Source organism: Somniosus microcephalus, chromosome 11 (assembly GCF_052327205.1).
Source record: "Somniosus microcephalus isolate GS21.2 chromosome 11, FLI_Smic_1.0, whole genome shotgun sequence".
Classification (NCBI taxonomy): Eukaryota; Metazoa; Chordata; class Chondrichthyes; order Squaliformes; family Somniosidae; genus Somniosus; species Somniosus microcephalus.
This window is the reverse complement of record NC_140997.1, coordinates 46,290,327-46,317,601: the sequence shown is the minus strand read 5'-3', so window position 1 is coordinate 46,317,601 and position 27,275 is coordinate 46,290,327. Positions and strand designations below refer to the sequence as shown.

The 27,275-nt window shown below is 45.4% G+C and overlaps 1 protein-coding gene across 1 annotated transcript in view; it reads right to left on the bottom strand.

Annotated features, from left to right (window-relative positions):
• Positions 1 to 7,812: 7,812 nt before the first annotated feature.
• LOC147110537 (WW domain-binding protein 2-like) overlaps positions 7,813 to 27,275 on the bottom strand; it is a 42,969-nt gene continuing 23,506 nt past the window's right edge. The window contains exons 7-10 of the mRNA XM_086002239.1: positions 11,780 to 11,833; positions 10,982 to 11,083; positions 8,446 to 8,550; positions 7,813 to 7,900 (exon numbers count right to left, since the gene is read on the bottom strand). Of these exons, the coding sequence (XP_085858365.1) occupies positions 7,878 to 7,900; positions 8,446 to 8,550; positions 10,982 to 11,083; positions 11,780 to 11,833 (284 nt within the window). The 3' untranslated portion in view covers positions 7,813 to 7,877. The remainder of the gene's footprint in view (positions 7,901 to 8,445; positions 8,551 to 10,981; positions 11,084 to 11,779; positions 11,834 to 27,275) is intronic.

Genomic DNA, 27,275 nt, shown 5'->3' with positions numbered 1-27,275 from the left:
TCAACGAGCTCATCTTATAAAGGCTACTTCTCCTTTTGAACGTCTGAGCGTTGATTTTAAGGGGCCTCTTCCTTCAACGACTCAAAATCGATACATATTTACTGTTGTGGATGAGTTTTCAAGGTTTCCTTTTGCTTTTCCTTGCGCAGATGTATCAGCTGCTACAGTTATCAAATGTCTGACTCAACTTTTTGTCATCTTTGGGATGCCTGTGTATATCCATTCGGATCAGGGAAGTTCTTTTATGTCTTCCCAGTTGAAGGAATACCTTCAGAGTCGGGGAATTTCTACTAGTAGAACTACCCCGTATAACCCCCAGGGTAATGGACAGTGCGAACGATACAATGAGGTGATCTGGAAGGCAGTTATGTTGGCTTTGACATCCCGGAACCTTAAGAATACACAGTGGGAAATGGTACTGCCTGATGCCCTGCATTCCATTAGATCATTGCTTTCAACGGCTACTAATGTGACCCCCCATGAAAGGCTCTTTAATTACCCGCGGAGATCTTCTACGGGATATTCGGTACCTTCATGGCTTACTATGCAGGGACCTGTGCTGCTTCGACGCCATGTTAGATTGTCAAAATATGATCCTTTAGTGGAGGAGGTGGAGCTGTTGGAGGCAAATTCCCAATATGCTCATATTCGATTCCAAGATGGGAAAGAAAGTACTGTTTCAATTAAAGATTTGGCTCCTTGTGGTGGCCAGCCTTCTTCTGAGGATACTAATAATAGTCACAATTCAGATAATGTGGATGTTGTTATAGATACTACGAATATTTCCAATCCTACTGCAGATAATTATACTTCTATTAGTCAGCCTTTGATGGATGTTCATGACCGTCCTAGTTTACTTCCTGATGGGATTTCCAATCCGGAAACCGTTGATAATCGGGATATGGATAGCCTTCCTGCAGAAGGTACTTCGGTGTCTCCGGGTGTGGGAGGGCAAGGAATTTCACCAAGGTTAAGAAGGTCGACACGAACAAGATATCCGGTCGACCGATTGAAAATGGACTTTTAAATTGATAGTAATGTTTTAAAATTGTTGAAATATTATATTTGTATTTTAGTTGTAAATAAATTAATTATAAATTGTAAAGGTTGTTTTAGGTTGGAGCATGTTTTAAAAGGAGGGGTGAATGTGGTGATTATTTCCTATGTTTAATAAGAAGTATTGTGATTGGTGAATGGGGTGGTTGTTCTCTGTGTTAGTAAGAAGTATTGTAATTGGTTGTTTGTTTCTACCTTGAGATATGTGCTATAAACTCATTGGTAGTGGATGTCAGGTGATTTGTGGTGGCCATCTTAAATTCAGTTCTCTCCAGTCATGGTTGGAGACTGGTGTTGAAAGATGTGCTACTGGATTTTTAAAGTTAATAAAGCCTAGATTAGAAAGGCAAATCTATTATTTATTTCAGGAAGGCAGAGTGATGGGGATGTGTTGACAGGCACATCAAGATGTAGGTGAGTGTGGCTTTGCACTCACCTTTCCTGACTTCATGAGATCATTGAAGCACTTCCTGCACTGGATCCAGGTCCTCCCCACCATATCCCTGCTGCTGACCTCCTCAGCTATATCCAACCAGGCTCTCTTGGTTTCTTCTGGAGGTCTCCTTTGTTTATCAGCAGTGAAGAGGACCTCCCTGCATGCTCTGACAGCCTCCACCAGAGTATGCAGCGATGAGTTTGAGAAGTATGGTGCAGCCCTCTCTGCCTTTGGCTGTCCATCCTTGCAAATTGATAAGAGTACTGTGGCCTTTGTTTGTCAGGTTCCAACCTCTGCTAGCAACCTTCAAATGAGTTGAGTGTAAGGCTGCTTTAAATATCGGCACTGGAAATGAGTCATCGATGATGTAATCAGATCCGCACTATTTAATAGGACCAGGAAATGTGCATGAGTCTTTCAATTGGGGCCATTAAGTTAAAGGCACTCTAAGCAAAGCGCTGCTCAGGATATTGCGTTCCCGACCCACTACGCGACCTGCATGCACCCAATCCGACGCCAAGTTAACAATTCCAGCCTATTTACAGCACAGAAGGTGGCTATTTGGCCCATTGTGTCTGTGCTGGCTGAAAAAGAGCTATCCAGCCTTATCTCACTTTCCAGCTCTTGGTCCGTAGCCTTGTAGGTTACAACATTTCAAGTGCAGATCCAAGTACTTTTTAAATGTGGTGAGAGTTTCTGCCTCTACCACCTTTTCAGGCAGTGAGTTCCAGACCCCCACACCCTCAGGGTGAAATAATTTCTCCTCAACTCTCCTCTAATCCTTCTACCTATTACTTTAAATTTGTGCCCCTGGCTATTGGCCCTTCTGCTGAGGGAAATGCGTCCTTCCTATTCATTCTATCTAGGCCCCTCATAATTTTATACACCTCAATTAAATCTCCCCTCAGCCTCCTCTGTTCCAAAGAAAACAACCCCAGCCTATCCAATCTTTCCTCATAGCTAAAATTCTCCAGTCCTGCAACATCCTCATAAATTTCCTCTGTACCCTCTCTAGTGCGATCACATCCTTCCTGTAATGTGGTGACCAGAACTGTACGCAGTACTCTAGCTGTTTCCTAACTAGTGTTTTATACAGTTCTAGCATAACCTCCCTACTCTTATATTCTATGCCTTGGCTAATAAAGGAAAGTATCTCATATGCCTTCTTAACCACCTTATCCACCTGTCCTGCTATCTTCAGGGATCTGTGGACATGCACTCCAAGGTCCCTCTGTTCCTCTACACTTCTCAGTATCCAACCATTTATTGTGTATTCCCTTGCCTTGTTAGCCCTCCCCATATGCATTACCTCACCCTTCTCCGAATTGAATTCCGTTTGACACATTTCAGCCCACCTGACCAGTCCATTACTATCTTCCTGCAGTCTACAGCTTTCTTCCTCACTATCAACCACATGGCCAATTTTTGTATCATCTGCAAACTTCTTAATCATACCCCCTACATTAAAGTCTAAATCATTGATATATACCACAAAAAGCAAGGGACCTAGTACTGAGCCCTGCTGAACCCACTGGAAATAGCCTCCCAGTCACAAAAACACCTGTCGACCATTACCCTTTGATTCCTGCCACTGAGCCAATTTTGGATCCAACTTGCTACTTTCCCTTGGATCCCACGGGCTTTTACTTTTCTGACCAGTCTGCCTTGTGGGATCTTGTCAAAAGTCTTGCTAAGATCTATGTAGACTACATCAAACACACTACCTTCATCAACCCTCCTTGTTACCTCCTCAAAAAATTCAATCAAGTTAGTCAGACCCGACCTTCCCTTAACAAATCCATGCTGACTGTCCTTAATTAATCCATACCTCTTCAATGATGATTAATACTGTCCCTCAGAATTTTTGCCAATAATTTGCCCACCACCGAGATTAGGTTGATTGGCCTGTAATTACTCGGTCTATCCCTTATTCCCTTTTTAAATAACTGCAGTCCTCTGGCACCACATCTGTAGCCAGAGAGGATTGAAAAATAGTGGTCAGAGTCTCCGGTATTTCCTCCCTTGCTTCTCTTAACAGCCGAGGATACATTTCATCCGGACCTGGCGATTTATCTACTTTCAAAAATGCTAATCCCCTTAATATTTCTTCTCTCACTATGTTTATCCCATCCAATATTTCACACTCCTCCTCCTTAACTACAATGTCTGCATCGTCCCCCTCGTTTGTGAAGACATTAAGAACCATACCCACGTCTTCCGTCTCCACACACAGGTTACCTTTTTGGTCTCTAATAGGCCCTACTCTTTCCTGAGTTATCCCCTTGCTCTTTATGTATTTATAAAACATCTTTGGGTTTTCCTTGATTTTATTTGCCATTGTTTTTTCATACCCTCTCTTTGCTTTCCTAATTTCATTTTTAATTTCACCCCTGCGCTTTCTATACGCCTCTAGGCTTTCTGCAGTATTGAGCTCTGGGTATCTGACATAAGCTTCCCTTTTTTCCCCTTATCCTACCCTGTATGTGTTATGTTCATTAATAAATAGACATTCTTATTATGAACACAGCTAGCTTTTGCTAGCTACTTTTATTGAGCACATGTGGACTTGTACAGCATCTTGTAGAGGCTTCCATCTTGACTGCTGCCTTGTGGGTACTGGTGCCTCATGGGTAATGTAGTCTTAATATATATACAGCTGGGTAGTGTAGTCTTGTACATACAGCTATATCTAGCTCTACAGCTCCACCTAGTGTCCACTATAGAATGACATGTTATTGATCGTTACATCCCCCTTTCTTTGAGGTTTAACAAAATCAATATCAATCAACTTTCAAGAAAACAATAAAGATAATATCAGTAACACTTTTGTTAGTGCTCTATAAACATAAACATTTTCAATGCTTTACATTGTACTCAAAGATTAAGTCTATCAGGCTCTTTTACTTCACGTGTGGATCTTCTCAACACGGGTAAGTCTGATGTGTCTTCATGAGGTTGTTCTGGTGGTGAATGACAAGATGCAGTTGCGGCATTGTCATCAATCTGCTCTTGTATAGATCGAGGTCTCCTTGCGATCTTTGCTTGGAGAGGGTTTCAGTGTTTCCTTCACTCTTCATGCCATAACTCTCAATGTAGTCAATGCACTCTCGAAAAACTGCTGGCAGCTGGATCCCATCATACAGCATAGTCCTCTCAGCAGCCTCGGCTAATGGAACACCAAAGATTGGCCTGAGGGAAGAAGGAGTATCCACCGGAACTGCTTCCTGCTCTGGTGCAGGCTTCTTCTTTTTCTTTTTCTCTTTCCACTGCTTAACAACATCTGCTGCGGTTATATCTTTGGACATTTTCTCCTTGTGTTTTTCCTCTTTGTGCTTTTCTTCCTTTGGCTTCTCTTTGACCTTAAAGTCTTTTTCTTTCTTCTTGGAGAAACTAGGCTTTTTGAAGACATGGATACCCTTTGGCGTTTTCATCCTTGATGGGCTCTCTGCTTCATCACCTGAGTCATCTGGTCTGCTTATGGCACAGTTTATATGGTAGACTCTCTTGACCAGTTCTAAGTCTTCACAAGCTTTGTCACCTAGTATCGAATCAAGTCTTTCAGCCACAACAGAAAACATGAGATGATGCACTTTGTCTTTGACTGTCACTTTAAGTCTGCATACACCTAAGCTATCTATTTTCTGTCCATTATAGTCCTTCAGTAGTACTGACTTTTTCTGTATTTTGGGCTTTTCTTTCATATTGTTAATGTCACTCATACTGATTAAGTTTGCTTTTGCCCCAGTGTCTAGTTTCAAGGTAACTAATGCTCCATTTACCTGCAGTGGGATCATCCATTTGTCCTCTTTTACTGCATTAACTTTATGTTCAGCATTGTCCATTTCTGAGGGCTGCACATTTTCTGTATCCTTTTTGATATCGTCACATGACACCATTCATACAAAAAATGTCTCACTTAAATCAGTGTCCTCAATTACATTAACTCGTTGCCCTTTCGTTGTTTTTACTTTTGAAAAGCATTGTTTGGCAAAGTGATTCTTTCCATTACATTTTGTGCACATTTTTCCAAATGCTGGGCATTGTCTTAACTGGTGTTTGTAACCACAGCGTTTACAATTAAAAATTTCATCCTCCGATTGCTTTTCATTTCTGTTCTGCCCACATTTCTTCCCCTTGTAGGACACAGCACCGACAGCAGCATTATCACTCATTACATTTGTATCATTATTGATTTCACTGAAAGTCTTTGCGTGATTTCGAGCTAGCTCGCTGGCTTGGCATATTTTCACCGCATTTTCCAAATTTAGTTCGGTTTCTCTCAACAGACGTTCCCTGACTTTTTTATCATGAATACCAAACACAATCTGGTCACAAATCATGGCTGCTTTGAGCTCAGAGAAATTACATGTCTGTGCTTTCAGTTTCAGATCAGTTATAAAGCTATCAAAAGTCTCATTTTGTTGCTGTGTCTGAGAACAGAAGATGTATCTTTCATACGTCTCATTCTTTTTGGGAGAGCAATGTGCATCAAATTTTTTTAGCACAGCTTCTAATTTTTCTCTGTTCTCCGCTGGATTAAATACAAATGTATTAAATACCTCTATCGCCTGTGGGCCTGCAACCGTAAGCAGCAACACTATCTTCCTTGCGTCTGGCTTCATACCGAATCTGATGGCTGCAATGTAGAGTTTGAATTGCTGTTTAAAAGTCTGCCAATTGTAGTCGATTTTTTCTGTGAGATTCAAACGCTCTGGTGGCTTCAAATTCTCCATGTCGCTTTTCACAATTTTCAGCAGATCTTCACCACCCTGGTACCATGTTATGTTCATTAATAAATAGACATTCTTATTATGAACACAGCTAGCTTTTGCTAGCTACTTTTATTGAGCACATGTGGACTTGTACAGCATCTTGTAGAGGCTTCCATCTTGACTGCTGCCTTGTGGGTACTGGTGCCGCATGGATAATGTAGTCTTAATATATATACAGCTGGGTAGTGTAGTCTTGTACATACAGCTATATCCATGGTACCATGTTATTTTCATTAATAAATAGACATTCTTATTATGAACACAGCTAGCTTTTGCTAGCTACTTTTATTGAGCACATGTGGACTTGTACAGCATCTTGTAGAGGCTTCCATCTTGACTGCTGCCTTGTGGGTACTGGTGCCTCATGGGTAATGTAGTCTTAATATATATACAGCTGGGTAGTGTAGTCTTGTACATACAGCTATATCTAGCTCTACAGCTCCACCTAGTGTCCACTATAGAATGACATGTTATTGATCGTTACAGTATGCTCCTTGACATCCAGGGGGCTCTAGATTTGGGAGTCCCACCCTTTTTCTTTGTGGGAATATATTTGCACTGAACCCTCACTATCTCCTCCTTGAATGCCTCCCACTGCTCAGATGCTGATTTACCTATAAGTAGTTGTTTCCATTCCACTTTCGCTAAATCACACTGTACAAGATCTTTAGGTAAGGCCTCATCTAGAATACTGTGTACAGAGTTGGTCCCCTCACAGATTAGGTGACGTAGAGGACCTCACAAAGATTCAGAGAAGGGACACTAGATTGATAGCTAGTTTTAAAGCCCCTTAGTTACCATCATAGACTTAGAAAGCAGGGTCTTTTTACTTAAGAAAAGCATAGACTTTGGGGATATTTGATTGAGTACTTTGAATTAATGAAGGGATTAGACTGTCCATGTGGATAGATATTTGAATTAGTTGGGTTAGGGAGACCCAAGGAACATGTGTATAAGTTGCGTAATCATAGATCTTAGGTTAGATGTCAGGAGGTTTTTCCTTTTCAGGAGGTCCTCGACGTTTGGAACAAGTTGCCGGGTCATGCAGTGAGTGCGATTTGCTGCAAGTGTTCAAAAGGCAGCATACAATAGATAGTTGGGATGGTGGGTGATGTGCCTCATGTGATCTCCTGGAACTCATTTTGATCGCCTTTGAGGGGCGGAGACAAATTTCCCAGATTTTCTTTTTCCTTGAGTTGGCCGAGAGTTTTTATCTATGTTTTTGCCTTTCCCAGGAGATTACATAGTTGCATTGGAAAACATGATGCTCAGTTGCATCATCGCTGCATGAGACAGATTCGGTGGACTGGCTGGTCTTTTTGTGTCAGTCATTTTCGTATGTGCGTATGCACTCAAAAGGTTAAAGGAATTAGCAGCCAGTTCAAAGATATCCTAGCAATTGTCAACCTTTATTTGTTGCCTTATTGTGTCACAGCTCTAGACGGGCACGTCCAAGACTGAGATCGGTGTCTGCGCCTCGCAATTTGCAGTCTGTCCTTTCACTTACAATTTGCTTCAAAAGCAGTGGTGTGGCTACTGAGTTACGAATACCACTGTGCTAGCTTGTCGGTGATCATTAAGTTACACAGTGCGCAGGTTCTGGTAACAGCTACCTACAATTTGATTGCCGAGCTCCCTGCAAATAACAGACAGCAGTTAGGAAGTGGTTTATTTACAGTCACAAGTTACCTTTGTTAATCATTCTAATCTTGTATTTTATCCTTTGAAAAGTATATTCTGAAACCTCCAATTTGCATCTTGTGGCAATCAGAATATAACTTCCTGCATGTGGATCACTGAACTTCAGGGCCTGATGTGCGTGTTCCTTTGTTGTAAAATAGAATCAAAGAAAAATTCTTAATTTGTTATTTAGTCAGAAGCATAAATGAAAATAAAAATCACAATAAACCGCTGATCATGAGCTAACTTCTGTTTTGTTTTTTTATTGCCAGTCAGGTGTCTGATGTGTGAAACCCATCATCATGTTTAAGAGCTCCAGTTCAAGCTATTGAGCAATTTACTCTCACGGGTAGGGTTTCTTTCGGGCCAGTATGGCGTGCATACTCTCTCACCGTAAGATGCATTCTACTTAGCTGAGAGCTTAAATGCAGGTTCTATGCTGACTCAACCTTAACCCCTGTTTGTTCCTGGAATTAAAGTGAAACCCAGGCGTTTTCTTACCTGGTGTCTTAGCTGCAGGAGTTCTCTGCTGCGGCAGCTCAAAACTAGAGCTCAATGGAGATGAATAGTAATTAGGCATTGAAGAAATGGGTGGGTTAAAATCAGCTAGAAAAGAAAATCCAATTGAAATAAGCAACAATGCAGACAGTACATATAAACCAAACTATTTCCCCTCTTCTGCTGAAGTAAAGCATCTCAAGAACCTGTTCTTAACTTTTTGTAAAATTAGGAGAGTGACACATATTTGCCCAGTGTTATATATCAAGATTTGTTGACCATGTTTCCACAGCAAGGATTTCAAATAAAGTTAGTTTTTAATATGTTATAAACAATGGCCTAGAAATTGGGTTTTGGCTTAGCCAGGGCTTTAGCGCCGGAAATTAGTGCCGGCGCTAAGTCCCCTGCGCGCACCAAAAATTCAGTGGCGCCGCGCCCAAACGGCTGCCGGCGCTACTGAAGGGTCTTAGCGCCTGGAAAAGGGCGCTAACTGCCGTTTCGCGCCGCAATTCCGGCGCTGCGGCACCCGATGCGGTGCGGCAGGCTGGGGAAGTGCAGGCCTCCTCCTTCCGTTAAGGAGGAGCTGCCTGCACCCGGCCGCGGCCCGCGCAAATCTCCTCAAAAATGAGCCCGGCACCTCGGACAAGTGCCGGGCTTGCATCTGTTCCGGGGGGAGGGGGGGAGAAGTCCGGGGAGGGAGCTGCGGGCAGGCGGCCGGCGGGAAAGCGGCCGGCCGCCGCGCCTCCTTAAAGCGCCGGCGCAGACTCCGGCAGCACTCGTTTGCCGGAGTCTTAGTTGCGGCTGCCACTGGCGAGGCGGCCGCAACTGAATTTCGGCTTGGGGCCGGGTTACCACGGCAACCGGGACGCTGCGCACACCGATGACGTCATCGGTGCCGGCGCAGCGCTACCGGTCTACCGCGGCGGAAGGGCCCCAGGCAATTTAGGCGCTGGCGCCAATTGCAGCGCTAGGCCCTCTAGCGCCGCAAAATCGGCGCTAAGGGCACTCAATTTCTAGGCCAGAATGTTTTATCACATGTTTAGGAAAAAGCACAGAGATAAAACATGGTTAATATACTAACTGGAAGTTGTTTTCCTGAGGACTAAACAACAAGTTACTCATTAGCTTATCTAGATAATTGAAGAACCTCTCACATCCATTGAGTTGAAAAATCTTTTTATCCTTGTCTACTTGTGAATAGAGAAATAACTAGAGAAAGGCTTTTTGAAACAGGAAGGTTGCAAGAGCAGTCAGACTTTTAAAGAGAGAGCTACAATGTACAGTTCTGGTTTCCTTACCTAAGGAAGTATATACTTGCCTTAGAGGGAGTGCAACAAAGGTTCACTGATTCCTGGGATGGGGGGATTGTCCTATTAGGAGAGATTGAGTAGACTAGGCCTATATTCCCTAGAGTTTAAAAGAATGAGAGGTGATCTCATTGAAATGTATAAAATTCTTAAGGGGCTTGACAGGGTAGATGCTGGGAGGATGTTTCCCCTGGCTGGGGAGTCTAGAACACGGGGTCACAGTCTCAGAATAAGGGGTAGGACATTTAGGACTGAGATGAGGAGAAATTTCTTCACTCAAAGGGTTGTGAATCTTTGGAATTCTCCACCCCAGAGGGCTGTGGAGGCTCAGTCGTTGACATTCAAGACAGAGGTCAATACATTTTTGGGAATTAAGGGATATGGGGATAGTGCGGGAAGGTGGAGACAAGCACTTCACGCAGACAGGCTGCCAAGGCAACACTGATAAGGCATTCCTCACAATCGGCTAAATGGAACGGAATGAGATAAGGAGGAAGAATAAGGCTTTGTCTGTCGCTAAATGTAATATAAGCTTCATCAAGAATGAGCAATAGAATAGATTAGATTAACAATGTGGGATGTTTATACCTGTGATTGTGAAGCTATAGAAAATAACATCATTATGGCAAGTTAGTCTAGGGATAATGAGAAAACTACTGAAGGAAACAATTGCATGCTGCTAGGTGCCAAGGAATGTGGCCCTTGTAAACCACCGATTAGAAAGGCTCCAGCTGTCTTGTGCTAGGCTCCTACCAGAAGCAGGCCAGAAGACAAAGAGGAGTTAGGTGACATAGATGGATCAGTACAGGGTATAAAGAGTGAGAGCATTCTGGTGTGGGGGTGGGTGCGGGGTGGGGGGGGGGGTGGTGGTGGTGGTGGCGGGGAACTTGGACTTTGGACACTAGGGCAGCTAAGGTTCCAGTTACTTATTTAATGTTTAATAGACATGCCTAGTGAGCGGTTTATAGTCTGCGCTGAGATGGGATGCATATTCTGCCCACCAGAGATCACATAGCAGCCCGTGATATATTCCAGTAAGCCAAGTATAGTGACAAGGGTCTTGCTATGTTTACCTAGATATCAGGCAGGTAAATGCACACAGTAGTTCACAGGGATGTGAGGTCTGCTTAGGGGCCATGGCCAGTGTTACTTAAACCAAGGAAATATCTAGCATGAAAAACCCCAAAATGTACAGTGCCTTTAATAAAGTAAAACCTGAGAGGCTTTCTTACATGATATTCCTGCTGCAGAAGTACTAGGAATGGGCCGCTCAGGGCTGCTCAGTGGAGATGAGAAAGTATTCAACGTTTGAGGAGCTGAAGGGTAGTAATCAGCTAGAAAAGAAAGTCAACATTCAAATAAAACAAATAATGATGCACACAGTACAAATAAAGTAGATTATGGGCTGGATTTACTTCCAAAATCAGGCAACATATCGATGGAAAATGTGGTGATGAGGCCTACAACGGCATTTTTATCCCTATCATTGCCGACCTTAATTTTTCTTCCTCCTCAGACTGCAGCAAAGTTAGGCTCCTGACCTCAGACCGCCCCCGCCATATGTAAGTACTGATAGGGAGATGGGGCCCATGACCCACATGATTTCCCTGCTGCCATCAGCGACCCCAGGGACTGCTAGGAGAGGGGTGCTGGTAGACCCTGGGTTCACAGTGGAAGGCCTTTTTTGGAGGGAGAGATCCCAGTAATGTCCTGGCCAACCTTTATCCCTCAGCCATCAGCATTAAAACAGATTATCTGGTCATTATCACATTACTGTTTGTGGGACCTTGCTGCGTGCAAATTGGCTGCCGCGATTCCTATGTTACAACAGTGACTACACTTCAAAAGTACTTCATTGACTGTGAAGCACTTTGGGATGTCCTGAGGTCGTGAAAGGTGTGATATAAATGCAAGTCTTTCTTTAATTTTTTGGCCACTTTTCCCTCTCATTTCCCTCTCTTACCTGTTTTAGGCCTCTACCCTTCATACCCTGTCTGTGTCTTTAAGTTAACAGAAATAGGCTTTCCTACCTGACAGTCCAGCTGCAGAGGTCATAGGAGGGGATTGTGTGAAGCCAGAGTAAGCTGAAAGTGCAAAATAATTATTCGTAGGAAGCATGCCTAGGTAGAAACCAAAATAATTCATAATTTCAATTGAAATAAGCAATGATGCACACAGTACACAGAAAGTTCCTGTTCAAAATTATCAGGGGTGTTGATAAGGCCTCCCATCTTCCACCCTCCATAAACCTGAGGTCATCCAAAACTCTGTTGCCCGTGTTGTAATTCACACCAAGTCCTGTTCACCCATCCCCCCTGTGCTCGCTGACCTACATTGGCTCCCGGTTAAGCAACACCTCAATTTAAAAATTCTCATCCTTGTTTTCAAATCTCTCCATGGCCTCGCCTCTCCCTATCTCTGTAACCTCCTCCAGCTCTACAACCCACCAAGATATCTGCGCTCTTCCAATTCTGGCCTCTTGAGCGTCTCCGATCTTAATCGTTCCACCATTGGCGGCCGTGCCTTCAGCTGTCAAGGCCCGAAGCTCTGGAATTCCCTCCCTAAACCTCCCCGCCTCTCTTTCCTCCTTTAAGACGCTCCTTAAAACCTATCTCTTTGATAAAGCTTTTGGCCACCTGCCTTAATATCTCCTTATGTGTTTGATAATGCTCCTGTGAAGTGCCTTGAGATGTTTTCCTACATTAAAGGCGCTATATAAATACAAGTTGTTGTTGTTGTGTTTGAAAAAATAAGGAAAAACTGTTTCCACTGGCAGGAGGGTCGGCAACCAGAGGACAGGTGAGGAGAATTTTTTTTATGCAGGGGGTTGTTATGATCTGAAATGCACTGCCTAAAAGGGTGGTGGAAGCAGATTCAATTATAACTTTCAAAAGGGAATAGGATAAATACTTGACGGGTATTTATTTTTTTACAGGGCTATGGGAAAGAGCAGGGGAGTGGGACTAATTGGATAGCTGTACCAAAGAGACAGCACAGGCACAATGGGCTGAATGGCCTCCTTCTGTGCTGTATCATTCTATGAAAACAGACTATATATTTTCCTCCTGTGTGCTGAGGTGGAGTATGGCAGGGTTAGTTCAATGCTGTGCACCCTCCTTCTCCTCTTAAACTGAAATCTCAATATTTTTCAACCCTGGGAAGCCTCTTAAATGGACACTCCCTGTGAACATAAGAACATAAGAAATAGGAGCAGGAGTAGGCCATTTGGCGCCACGAGCCTGCTCCCCCATTCAATAAGATCATAGCTGATCTGATCTTGGCCTCAACTCCACCTTCCTGCCCGCTCCCCATAACTCTTGACTCCCCTGTAGCTCAAATATCTATCTATCTCCATCTTAAATATATTCAATGACTGTGCTATCAGTGTTGGATAGATACCTGATTATTGCTAATTTTAGCAGAAGTATTTGTGATAAGATTGAACAATGGTTGACAAGTGTATTTTATAAATAACTTGAATTTTACCACAGTGGAAGCTAAATATTGGTATATGTGCAGCAATTTCACTGAACATGTTTATAACAATATATTCATTTTTTCAGGCATACAGATAATATTCTGTCCTCAGTTTTAATATAAAATGAGCACCTAGTCATAGAGTGGTAGAGTCATAATGGCACAGAAGGAGGCCATTCGGCCCATCGAGTCCGTGCCGGCTCTCTGTAGAGCAATCCAGTCAGTCCCACTCCCCTGCTCTATCCCCGTAGCCCTGCATGTTTATTTCCCTCAAGTGCCTATCCAGTCTCCCCTTGAAAACATTGAGTGCCTCCGCTTCCACCACTTCCGTCAGCAGCGAATTCCAGGTCATCACCACTCGCTGTGTAAAAAAGTTTTTCCTCACATCCCCTCTGTATCTCTTGCCCAAAACCTTAAATCTGTGTCCTGTAGTCCTTGTATAATCAACTAGTGGGAATAGCCTTTCCCCATCTAGCCTATCCAAACCCGTCATAATCTTGTACACCTCTATCAAATCACCCCTCAACCTCCTTTGCTCGAATGAAAACAAATCCAGCTTCTCCAACCTGTCCTTGTAGCGAAGATCTCCCATCCCCGGAACCATTCTGGTAAATCTCCTCTGCACCCTCTCAAGGGCCTTCACATCCTTTCAAAAGTGTAGTGACCAGAACTGGACGCAATACTCCAGTTGTGGCCTGACCTGCGCTTTATAAAGGTTCAGCATAACTTCTCTACTTTTGTACTCAATACCTCTATTTATGAAGCCCAAGATCCCATATGCTTTGTTAACCACTCTCTCAATATGTCCTACCACCTTCAGGGACCTATGCACATTAACTCCCAGGTCCCTCTGTCCCTGCACACTCTTTAAAACTGTGCCATTAAGTGTATATTGTCTCTCCCTGTTCCTTCTGCCAAAATGCATCACCTCACACTTCTCTGTATTAAATTCCATCTGCCACTTGTCTGCCCATCCTGCTAGCCTTTCTATGTCCTGTTGCAGTCGATTGATATTGACCCTGGGGAGGGTTTAATCTAAAATGGCACGGGGTTGGGAACCTGTGCAGGCAGACAGAGGAAAGGGAAACAAGGATAGAAGCAAAAGACAGGAAGGAGAAAAGCAAAAGTGGCAGTCAGAGAAATCAAGGATTTAAATCAAACATGGCCACAGTAAATAATAATTCTAAAAGTTCTAAGAGTGTTAAAAAAACAAGCCTGAAGGCTTTGTGTCTTAATGCGAGAAGCATTCGTAATAAGGTGGATGAATTAGCTGCGCAAATAGATGTAAATGGATATGATATGATTGGGATTACGGAAACATGGCTCCAGGGTGACCAAGGCTGGGAACTCAACATCCAGGGGTATTCAATATTCAGGAAAGACAGGCAAAAAGGAAAAGGAGGTGGGGTAGCATTGCTGGTTAAAGAGATTAACACAATAGTAAGGAAGGATATTAGCTCTGATGACGTGGAATCTGTATGGGTAGAGCTGAGAAATACCAAGGGGCAGAAAACGTTAGTGGGAGCTGTATACAGACCCCCAAACAGTAAAGCTGAGGTTGGGGATGGCATTAAATGGGAAATTAGAGATGTGTGCAATAAGGGCACAGCAGTCATCATGGGTGACTTTAATCTACATATAGATTGGGCTAACCAAATTAGTAACAATACTGTGGAGGAGGAATTCCTGGAGTGTATACGGGATGGTTTCCTGGACCAATATGTCGAGGAACCAACTAGAGATCAGGCCATCTTAGACTGGGTATTATGTAATGAGAAAGAATTAATTAGCAATCTTGTTGTGCGAGGCCCCTTGGGGCGGAGTGATCATAATATGATAGAATTCTGCATTAAGATGGAGAGTGAAGTATTTGACTCAGAGACTAGGGTCCTGAATTGAAATAAAGGAAACTACGATGGAATGAGGCGCGAGTTAGGTAGGATGGATTGGGGAATGTTACTTAAAGGGTTAACGGTGGATAGGCAATGGTAAACATTTAAAGATCGCATGGATGAACTACAGAATTTGTTCATCCTTGTTTGGCATAAAAATAAAACAAAAAAGGTGACTCAACCATGGCTAACAAGGGAAATTAGTGGTAGCATAAGATCCAAGGAGAGGACATATAAGTTGCCCAGAAAAAGCAGCAAACCTAAGGATTGGGAGCCATTTAGGATTCAACAAAGAAGGACAAAGGGATTAATTAAGATGGGGAAAATAGAGTATGAGAGTAGGGAACATAAAAACTGACTGTAAAAGCTTCTATAGATATGTGAAGAGAAAAAGATTGGTGAAGTCAAGCATAGGTCCCTTGCAGTCAGAATCAGGGGAATTTATAACGGGGAACAAAGAAATGGCAGACGAATTAAATACATACTTTGGTTCTGTCTTCACAAAGGAGGACACAAATAACCTCCCAGAGATGTCGGGGAACATAGGGTCTAATGAGAGGGAGAAACTGAATGAAATCAGTATTTGTAGGGAAATGGTGTTAGGGAAATTGACGGGATTGAAGGCCGATAAATCCACAGGACCTGATAATCTACATCCTAGGGTACTTAAGGAAGTGGCCCTAGAAATAGTAGATGCATTGCTGATCATCTTCCAAAATTCTCTAGACTCTGGAACAGTTCCCATGGATTGGAGGGTAGATAATGTTATCCCACTATTCAAAAAAGGTGGTAGAGAGAAAACGGGGAATCATAGACCGGTAAGCCTGACATCGGTAGTGGGGAAAATGCTAGAGTCCATTATAAAAGATGTAATAGCAGAGCACTTGGAAAACAGTGACATGATCGGACAAAGTCAACATGGATTTACAAAAGGTAAATCGTGCTTGACTAATCTACTGGAATTTTTTGAGGATGTAACTGGTAGAATAGATAAGGGAGAACCAGTGGATGTGGTATATTTGGACTTTCAAAAGGCTTTCGATAAGGTCTCGCATAAGAGATTAGCGTGCAAAGTTAAAGCAGATGGGATTGGGGGAAGGTACTGTCTTGGATAGAGAACTGGTTAGCAGACAGGAAGCAAACAGTTGGAATAAACGGGTCTTTTTCCGAGTGGCAGGCTGTGACTAGTGGGGTACTGTAGGGATCGGTGCTAGGACCCCAGCTATTCACAATATATATTAATGATCTAGACGAGGGAACTACATGTAATAACCCCAAGTTTGCAGACGACACAAAGCTGGGTGGGCGTGTGTGCTGTGAGGAGGATACAGAGAAGCTCCAGTATGATTAGGACAGGTTGGGTGATTGGGCAGATGCATGGCAGATGCAGTATAATGTGGATAAATGCGAGGTTATCCACTTTGGTGGCAAAAGCAGGAAGGCAGATTATTACCTGAACGGCAATAGATTGGGAGAAGGGGAAGTGCAACTAGACCTGGGTGTCCTTGTGCACCAGTCGCTGAAGGTAAGCATGCAGGTGCAGCAGGCGGTTAAGAAGGCAAATGCTATGTTGGCCTTCGTAGCAAGAGGATTCGAGTACAGGAGCAAGGATGTCTTGCTGCAGTTGTACAGGGCCTTGGTGAGACCACACCTTGAGTATTGTGTGCAATGTTGGTCGACTTATCTGAGGAAGAATGATCTTGCCATGGAGGGAGTGCAGCGAAGATTCACCAGACTGATAGCTGGGATGGCAGGAATGACGTATGAAGAGAGATTGGGTCGATTGGGCTTATACTCGCTGGAGTTTAGAAGAATGAGACAGGATCTCATTGAAACTTATAAAATTCTAACAGGACTAGACAGACTAGATGCAGGAAGGATGTTCCCGATGGCCGGGGAGTCCAGAACCAGGGGTCACAGTCTAAAGATAAGGGGTAAGCCATTTAAGACAGAGATGAGGAGGAATTTCTTCACCCAGAGAGTGATGAACCTGTGGAATTCTCTACCACAGAAGGCAGTTGAGTCCAATTCATTAAATATATTCAAGAAGGAGTTAAATATATTTCTTAAGGCTAAAGGGATCAAGGGATATGGGGAGAAATTAGGGACAGGTTACTGAATTTGGATGATCAGCCATGATCTCATTAAATGGCGGAGCAGGCTCGAGGGGCCGAATGGCCTACTCCTGCTCCTATCTTCTATGATATCATCATCATTGTTAGCCATACCCCCAAATTTGGTGTCATCGGCAAATTTAGAAGTTAGGAACATAAGAACATAAGAAGTAGGAGCAGGAGTAGGCCATACGGCCCCTCGGGCCTGTTCCACCATTCAATAGGATCATGGCTGATCCGAACCTAGACTCACGTCCACTTCCCTGCCCGCTCCCCTTAACCCCTAATTCCCTTATCAGCTAGGAAACTGTCTATCTCCGTTTTAAATTTATTTAATGTCGCAGCTTCCACAGCTCTCTGAGGTAGCAAATTCCATAGATTTACTACCCTCTGAGTGAAGAAGTTTCTCCTCATCTCAGTTTTGAAAGGACAGCCCCTTATTCTAAGCTTATGCCCCCTAGTTCTAGTCTCACCCATCAGTGGAAACATCCTCCCCTCATCCACCCGATCAAGCTCCCTCACAATCTTATATGTTTCGATAAGATCGCCTCTCATTCTTCTGAATTCCAATGAGTAGAGGCCCAACCTACTCAACCTTTCCTCATAAGTCAACCCCCTCATCTCTGGAATCAACCGAGTGAACCTTCTCTGAACTGCCTCGAGAGCAAGTATATCTTTTCTTAAATATGGAAACCAAAACTGTACGCAGTATTCCAGGTGTGGCCTCACCAGTGCCCTGTATAACTGAAGCAAGACTTCCCTGCTTTTATACTCGATCCCCCTTGCAATAAAAGCCAAGATTCCATTGGCCTTCCTGATCACCTGCTGTACCTGCATACTAACCTTCTGTGTTTCGTGCACCAGGACCCCCAGATCCCTTTGTACTGTAGCACTTTGCAGTTTCTCTCCATTTAGATAATAAATTGCTCTTTGATTTTTTTCTGCCAAAGTGCATAACCTCACACTTTCCAACATTATATTCCATCTGCCAAATTTCTGCCCACTCACTTAGCCTGTCTATGTACTTTTGCAGGTTTTTTATGTCCTCCTCACTCACTGCTTTCCCTCCCATCTTTGTATCATCGGCAAACTTGGATATGTTGCACTCGGTCCCTTCCTCCAAATCGTTAATATAGATTGTAAAGAGTTGGGGTCCCAGCACTGACCCCTGCGGAACACCACTAGTTACTGATTGCAAACCCGAGAATTCTACTCTGTATTCCAATATCCTGGTCATTTATATATATCAAAAAAAGCAGTGGCCCCAGCACTGACCCTTGGAGAACACCACTGTCTACCATCCTCCAGTCTGAAAAACAGCCATTTACCACAACTCGCTGTTTACTGTCCTTAAGCCAATTCCTTATCCAAGCTGCCACTGACCCACCTATTCCATGAGCCTCAATTTTGTTAACCAGCATTCTATGTGGTAGTTTGTCAAATGCCTTCTGAAAATCCATGTAGACAACATCCATTGCATTCCCTTCATCAGTCCTCTCTGTTACTTCAACAAAAATTGCAATTAGATTAGTCAAACACAAACTTCCTTTTACAAACCCATGTTGGCTCTCCTTAATTAGCTTAAACCTCTCCAAATGCCTGTTAATTTTTTTCCTTGATTATTGTTTCTAAAACTTTACCCACCACTGATGTTAAACTGACCGGCCTGTAGTTACTAGGATTGTCCTTACACCCTGTCTTGAACAATGGTGTCACATTTGCCACTTTCCAATCCTCAGGCACCTCCCCCGCATCTAAGGAAGATTGGAAAATTATGGCACGCCCTTCCGCTATCTCCTCCCCCAATTCCCTTAGCAACCTGGGATGCAAGCCATCTGGACCAGGTGACTTGTCCACTCTAAGCATACCCAGCCTTTCTAGTACATCCTGTCTATCAATTTTCACCCCTTCCATTGCTTCTACCTTTTCCACTTCTACCGATATTTTGTCAGCATCCACCTCCTTAGTAAAAACTGATACAAAGTTCTCATTACCTATTCTAGCCTTGCCTGCACCTCGAAGCATATATCACCTTCTTTGTCTCTAATAGGCCCCACCCCGCCTCTTACTACCCGCTTTCTGTTTACATGCCGGTAGAAGATTTTTGGGTTCCCTTTTATGTTAACCGCCATTCTACTCTCATATTCTCTCTTTGCTAATCTTATTTTCATCTTCACATCCCCTCTCAACTTATTGTATTTGGTCTGGTTCTTCCTTGAAGAATTCACCTGACATGCATCAAACACCCTCTTTTTTTGTTTCATCATCTTCTCTATCTCCCTCGTCATCCAAGGAGCCCTTACTTTGTTCCTTTACCCTTCTCTCTTGTTGGAATGTACCTAGCCTGTACTTAGAACATTTCCTCCTTAAAGATCACCCATTGTTCCGTTACAGTTTTTCCTGTCAGTCTTTGGTTCCATTTTACCCTGGCTAGATCCTTTCGCATCCCATTGAAGTTAGCCCTATTCCAGTTTATAAGTTCCACTCTAGATTGTTCCTTGCTCCTCTCCATTGCTAATCTAAATCTTATGATACGATGATCACTCGTACCCAAGTGTTCGCCCACAGACACTTGGTCGACCTGGTCCACCTCATTCCCCAGCACCATATCCAGCAATGCCTCCTTCCTAGTTGAGCCAAGAACATATTGGTCAAGGAAATTCTCATGAACACATTTCAGAAATTCCTCCCTCTCCTTTCCCTTTACCCTAGCATTATCCCAATCGATATTTGGGTAATTAAAGTCCCCCAATATCACCACTCTATAGTTTTTGCATTTCTCTGTGATTTCCCTGCAGATTTGCTCCTCTACCTCCCTCTCACTATTTGGAGGCCTATAGAATACCTCTAATAGCGTGATCATACCCTTTTTGCTCCTCAATTCTAAACAAATGGATTCTGTCCTTGTCCCTTCAAGAACATTCTCCCTTTCCAACCCTACAATGTCTTCCTTAATCAGCACTGCCACCACACCTCCCATTTTTCCTTCCCTATTTTTTCTGAACACCTTGTATCCTTGAATATTAAGGGGCCAATTTTCATTGACCCGTGGAGTCAGGATTGGAGGCGTGCAGGGGGTTAAAGTCCCGAATTCGGGGGTCCCAACACCATCCCGCCCCCAACCCGCCTCCATGTAAGTTTCAAAGGAGGCGGGTACCCGCCCCGCACTGGGACCCGCCTACGCGAGGCGGGAAGGGATTAGTGCCAATTAACTGCCTGTTAACAGGTAGTTAACAGGCAGTTTTTAGCCTAATCCCTATTTTAAAGCTTGAAGTGTGGGATTCCTGACGGCTCCAAACCACGCCAAGTTAGAGGAGTCGGGCTGTCGGGTTGAAGGACTTGGAGGGGTCAAGATGTCGGTGTTCAGGTGAGTGATGGGTGGATGAGTGCAAAGGTAAGTGTGTTTGGTGTGTCTAAAGTGTGTAAAGAAGTTTAAATTACCTGTACTTACCTTTTCAGCCTTCCTTCCTCTAAGTTTCAGGAGTCCATCATCTCACCGGCACAGAAAGCAGAATGGCTGCGAACTGTCAAAAGTGACAGCCTGCAACTTTCTGTGCCGGTGAGATTTCTAACTGAGTCTGTGTAGAAGGACTCAGGTTAGAAGTAAGACTGTCAGTGTTTGACAGCTTCAAACAACTGTGAAACACTGATATTTCATCTGTCAAAATGTCTTAACTGATGAAATTTCAGTCTGTGATGTCACCTCTTGCCGGATGGCCCTTAATTGGTCTGCTGAGCCCGCTGGGCAGGCTCAACAAGGTCAATCAAGTGAAAGTCACGTGGATTGGCCGCATCTCGATGGAGGCGGGACTACAACCCCGAAAGTTGAAGTCCCGCCTCCTTCCCGACTTCTGAATGAAAATCACCCCCTAAGTGTCCAATCCTCACCGTTTTTAAGCACGTTTCCATTATTGCCACAACATCATATTGCCATACAGCTAGTTGTGCTTGTAGCTCACCAACCTTATTCACCACACTTTGTGCATTTATATACATGCATTCTAAACCCATTTTTGAATTTTTCATGGTCTTTCTTAGTCTGCTCCTATCTAATATGGTACTGTTACCGCCTCTAGTACTATCTTCTCTAGTACTATCCAACACATTCAATCTTTAATGCAACTTATTCCTCTTTTCTACTTCTATATGCTGGTGCCCATCCCCCTGCCAAGTTAGTTTAAACCCTCCCCAACAGCACTAACAAACCTCCCCGCGAGAATATTGGTCATGGCTCTGTTGAGGTGTAACCCGTCTGACTTGTACAAGTCCCACCTTCCCCAGAAACGGTCCCAATGCCTCAGGAATCTAAAGCCCTCCCTCCTGCACCATCTCTCCAGCCACACATTCATCTGTTTTATCCTCCTATTCCTGTACTCAGAAGCCCGTGGCATTGGGAGTAATCCGGAGATTACTACCTTTGAAGTCTTGCTTTTGAATCTCTCTTCTAGCTCCCTAAACTCTGCCTGCAGGACCTCATCTCTCTTTCTGCCTATGTCATTGGTACCGATATGGACAATGACCTCTGGCTGTTCACCCTCCCCTCTCAGAGTGTCCTGCAGCCGCTCAGTGACACCCGTGACCCTGGCACCAGGGAGGCAACATATCATCTTGGAGTCACGTCTACGGCTGCAGAAACGCCTGTCTGCTCCCCTAACTATCGAATCCCCTACCACTATTGCTCTTCCACTCTTTTTCCTCCCCCCACCGCCCCCCCGCCCCCCCCGCCCTGTGCAGCTGAGCCACCCATGGTGCTGTGGACTTGACTCTGGCTGCACTTCCCAAAGGAACCATCGCTGTCACCGATACTCAGAACAGAATACTGGTTGGAGAGCGCAATGCACTCCGGGGACTCCTGCACTACCTGCCTGGTCCTCCTCTTCTGTCTGGCGGTCACCCATTCCCTCTCTGCCTGCATACTCTTAAGCTGCGGGGTGACCACCTCTAGAAATGTGCTATCCACGTAACTCTCAGCCTCGCGGATGCACCGCAGTGACTCCAGCCGCTGCTCAAGCTGCGAAACCTAGAGCTCGAGTTGCTGTAGTTGGCGACACTTCCCGCACATGTGGTCATCCAGGCTACGCAAAGCATCCAGGACTTCCCACATGGCACAGGATGTGCACTCCATGGGACTGAGCTGCCCTGCCATGCCTCTATTTAATAGATTAAGAACTAACCCAGCAGAAATAAACTTAAAACTTAACAAAAAACACTCCACAAATACTCACCAATCAGCTCTTTCCCTCTATTTAATAGGCTATTAACTAACTTAGCAGAAATAAACTTAGAAACTCCTCTCTCTTCCTGGCAAGAAATATAAAATGAAAATAGAAATGTAACACATTGTGGCGGAGCCACTAAGACACTCAGAACATTTGAGAATAATCTCTTTAACTGCATTGTAGTGCAGCCACGTACTGCACCTTTAAACTGTTTGTTAACTATACTGTATGTACCTTCCTATACTCTGTGTGATGACGTCATGACGCCGACCACGTGACCGCCAGTGGCGCGAAGAACACGATGATGTCATGACATCGGTTTCCAGAACCTTCCAGCAGTCTTCGAGTGCCTCGTAGCCTGAACAGACCTGTATACATCATCTCCTGTAGTTTACTAGTTAACTTTGTTGTTATTAAACTTTGTTGTTTTGATTTACTGAGTCGAACTGCAATTATTCAGATAGGAACTACCATTCCTACATTGGTGACCCCGATCTCGTCGAACAAGTTTCGTTGAGATTAAAGAATGAACACGAATGCCGTCGCCCTCAAACTTCCACAGTTCTGGGAACAACAGCCATCAGCATGGTTCTTCCAGGCAGAAGCCCAGTTCTCACTCCGAGAGATTACAGCGGATTCGACCCATTATTCTCAACAGCACCACGACCTCGCGGGTCGGAAGCCTCCTGGGCAATCCACCAGAGGAGGGCAAGTATGAGGCTCTTAAAACTCATTTACTACAGGTGTTTGGTCTCAATAAGTCAGAGTGCGCACGCAGGCTTATTGCTATGCCCGGCCTCGGGGACTCAAAACCTTCTGAACTGATGAGCCAGATGCTCACTCTTTTGGGTTCGGAGCCCCAATGTTTTTTGTTCTGCGAACTTTTCCTTAACCAGCTACCAGAACCGGTTCAGACGGCCCTGGCCAATTCTCCGATTACGGACTGTGTAGAACTTGCGGCTGAGGCAGACAAGTTTTTTACTGTTGTGCAGCAGTATTGTACAGCCACGAGGCGCCCTTCCCCCACGCGGGCGCAGCCCAGCCCTCCTCTTGCAGGCTGGTGTGCATACCACGCCCATTTTGATGCCAAAGCTCGATGCTGCCGCCCGCCCTGCAGTTTTTCCCCCCCCAAAAAAAAACCCCACCAAGCCCGCGCCCTTCGGCAAAACTGACTGGGTCTAAAAAAAATGTCCACTTCACCATGGCGGTTGGTTCGGCGGGAAAGCTGCTGTACATCACAGATTCCATGACAGGGCAACGATTTTTGTGCGACACTGGATCCCAGTGCAGTATTCTGCCAGCTTCAAGGCTCGATCTGCAATCCGGCGGGCGCGGTCCACCCCTCGAGGCAACTAATGGCGTGGATATCCGCACATTCGGAAAACGGACAATCAATTTAACCTTCAGTGGTCAGAGATTTGTTTGGGACTTAATTGTGGCTAAAGTTTCGCAGGCTATCCTGGGGGCCGATTTTTTCTGCTCCAACGGCTTTCTGGTCGACGTCCAACACTGCGACTCATAAATGCGTCCACTTTCCACGCACTGCCGTGCCATCGCAGCACCACCAGGTCCTGGTCGATTGCCTGTACGCTTGCAGCACAGGACGGGTTTACGCGCCTGCTCGGGGAGTTTCCAGAGCTCACCAGGCCTACTTTTTCGGCAGCAGTCACGAGGCATGGAGTGGTGCATCACATCACGACGAAGGGACCGCCGGTTTATGCCCGGGCACGTCGGTTGGAACCAGGCAAGCTCGCAGCGGCAAAAGCCGAGTTTCGCACCATGGAATGCCTCGGGATCGTCGAACGCTCCAATAGCCCTTGGTCCTCCCCACTGCACATCGTCCCCAAACCAGGCGGTGGCTGGCGACCTTGCGGGGATTACCGACGTCTAAATGAAGCCACTACACCGGACAGGTACCCAATACCTCATATCCAGGACTTTTCGGCCCATCTGGCTGGCAACTCCGTTTTCTCCAAGGTGGATCTCGTCCGCGGTTACCACCAAGTCCCGGTACACCCGCAAGATGTCCCCAAAACGGCGATCATCACACCATTCGGACTTTTCGAATTCCTCCGAATGCCTTTCGGGTTGAAAAATGCAGCGCAGGCCTTCAAACGGCTCATGGACTCTGTGTTACGAGATTTGCCCTTTCTCTTTGTTTACTTGGATGACATTCTCATCGCCAGTAGAGATTCGCAGGAACACCTACAGCATTTGCGCACACTTTTTGCCCGTCTCAGCCAGCACGGCCTCATCATCAACCCCGCCAAATGCCGGTTTGGATTATCCAGCATCGATTTCCTGGGACACAAGATCACTTCGGACGGTGCCGTCCCACTAGCTACCAAGGTAGAAGCAGTTACAGCATTCCCACGGCCTCACACAGTCAAATCCCTGCAGGAGTTTCTGAGGATGGTGAACTTCTATCACCGGTTCATCCCCAAGGCAGCCCAGTTGATGCAGCTGCTGTACAAAGCGCTCAAAGGGAAGTCGGGAAAGGACGCTATCACTTGGACGCCGCCGATGGACCAGGCGTTCCTTAACACCAAGGCGGCGTTGGCAGACGCAACCATGCTTGCTCACCCATTACCGGGCGTGACCATCGCCCTCACTACAGATGCCTCCGATTATGCTATCGGGGCGGTTCAAGAGCAATGGGTCGATGGTGCGTGGCAGCCGTTAGCATTCTTCAGCCGCCAGCTTCGCAAGAACGAACAAAAATATAGCACTTTCGACAGGGAGTTGTTGGCCCTGTTTTTAGCCATCCGACACTTCCGTTTTCTCCTAGAAGGGTGTCCGTTTACTGCATTCGTGGACCACAAGCCACTTACGTTCGCAATGGCAAAAACGACAGAGCCTTGGTCAGCCCGCCAGCAGTGCCACCTCACCTTTATATCCGAATTTACGACGGATCTAAGGCACATGTCCGGCAAAGATAATCTCGTGGCCGATTGTCTCTCCCGTTCTCCAGTCCAGGCAGTCCACCTGGGTATCGATTTTGTTGGGTTGGCAGAAGAGCAACTGGCAGATCCCGAAGTACAGGCATACCGGACCTCGCCTTCCAGTTGGCAGGTGGCTGATGTTAAGTTCCAGGCGGCGGGAACCACGCTTTTGTGTGACACATCCATGGGAGTGCACAGGCCCATCGTGCCGTTGGAATGGTGTAAGAAAATTTTCCAGGCCATACGTGGGTTATCGCACCCAGGGATGCGTGCTTCACAACGGCTAATGTCCCGTAAATTTGTCTGGAAAGGAATGCATTTGGACGTCCGGGACTGGACAAACCATTGCGTGGATTGTCAAAAAGCAAAAGTTAATCGCCATGTCAAAGCTCCACTGGTCGAATTTCCGGTGCCAGAACGCCGTTTCGACCACGTACACGTGGACTTAGTGGGTCCTCTTCCCGTTTCGCGAGGTTTCACACATCTCCTGATGGTAGTGGACCGTACCACCAGGTGGCCAGAGGCGATCCCATTGAGTGCTACTGCTGCATCAGACGTCTCCAGGGCGTTCGTTTCATCGTGGGTAGCTCATTTTGGGGTACCATCCGACATCTCCTCTGACAGAGGCCCACAATTTACGTCAGAGTTGTCGCGCAAGGTTTGGGTGCCAAGCTGCACCGCACCACCGCATACCATCCGCAAGCAAATGGCCTGTGCGAGTGGTTCCATCGGTCGCTCAAGGCGTCACTCCGGGCCAGCTTGCGTGGTTCCAACTGGGTGGACAGACTCCCCTGGGTGTTACTAGGCCTTCGAACAGCCCCCAAGGATGATCTCCAGTCTTCATCGGCCGAGTTAGTCTACGGCCAGCCGCTTCGGGTACCAGGTGACTTTATCCCTTCACACACGGAATCGTGGTCTGCGGCTCAGCAGCTCCTCCAGCATCAGGAGGTGGCCAAGAATTTCCTGCCTATTCCAACCTCGAATCACAACCTACAGAGGCCTCACGTCCCGGCAGAGCTAATGAGCTCTGAGTATGTTTTTATTCGGCAGGAAGCTCACAGAGGCCTGTTAAAACCACTTTATGCTGGACCGTTTCGTGTCATCTTATCGGGTGAAATTTTTTTCACGGTGGACGTCGGTGGCAAACCAGATACCATCTCTATCGACCGACTTAAACTGGCCCATCTCGATCGGAGTGAACCAGTCGTTGCTGCTCAACCGCCTCGCCGCGGTCGACCTCTGTTGACCACCGGACCAGCTCGGCACCAGCCCGCCAGTGAACCGCCTGCATCGGTTTCCACGTCGCCTACACTAGCACCTCTTGTTTCCTCCACGCCTGTCGTGCCGCTCCAGACACAGCCAAGAACCGACTCGTCCTTCAACGCTCCATTCCCGCTGCCTGAGTTTCGCCGTCGCTCGACCAGGCTTATCAAGCCTCCTGTTCGTTTGACACTGTCTGTTAAAGAGCATTCTGGGGGGGCGTCTGTGGCGGAGCCACTAAGAGACTCGGAACATTTGAGAATAATCTCTTTAACTGCATTGTAGTGCAGCCACGTACTGCACCTTTAAACTGTTTGTTAACTACACTGTATGTACCGTCCTATACTCTGCGTAATGACGTCATGACGCCGATCACGTGACCGCCAGTGGCGCGAAGAACACGATGACGTCATGACATCGGTTTCCAGAACCTTCCAGCAGTCTTCGAGTGCCTCGCAGCCTGAACAGACCTGTATACATCATCTCCTGTAGTTTACTAGTTAACTTTGTTGTTATTAAACTTTGTTGTTTTGATTTACTGAGCCGAACTGCAATTATTCAGATAGGAACTACCGTTCCTACAACATCCAATATATAGCAGTGAGATGCTAATATTTATAAT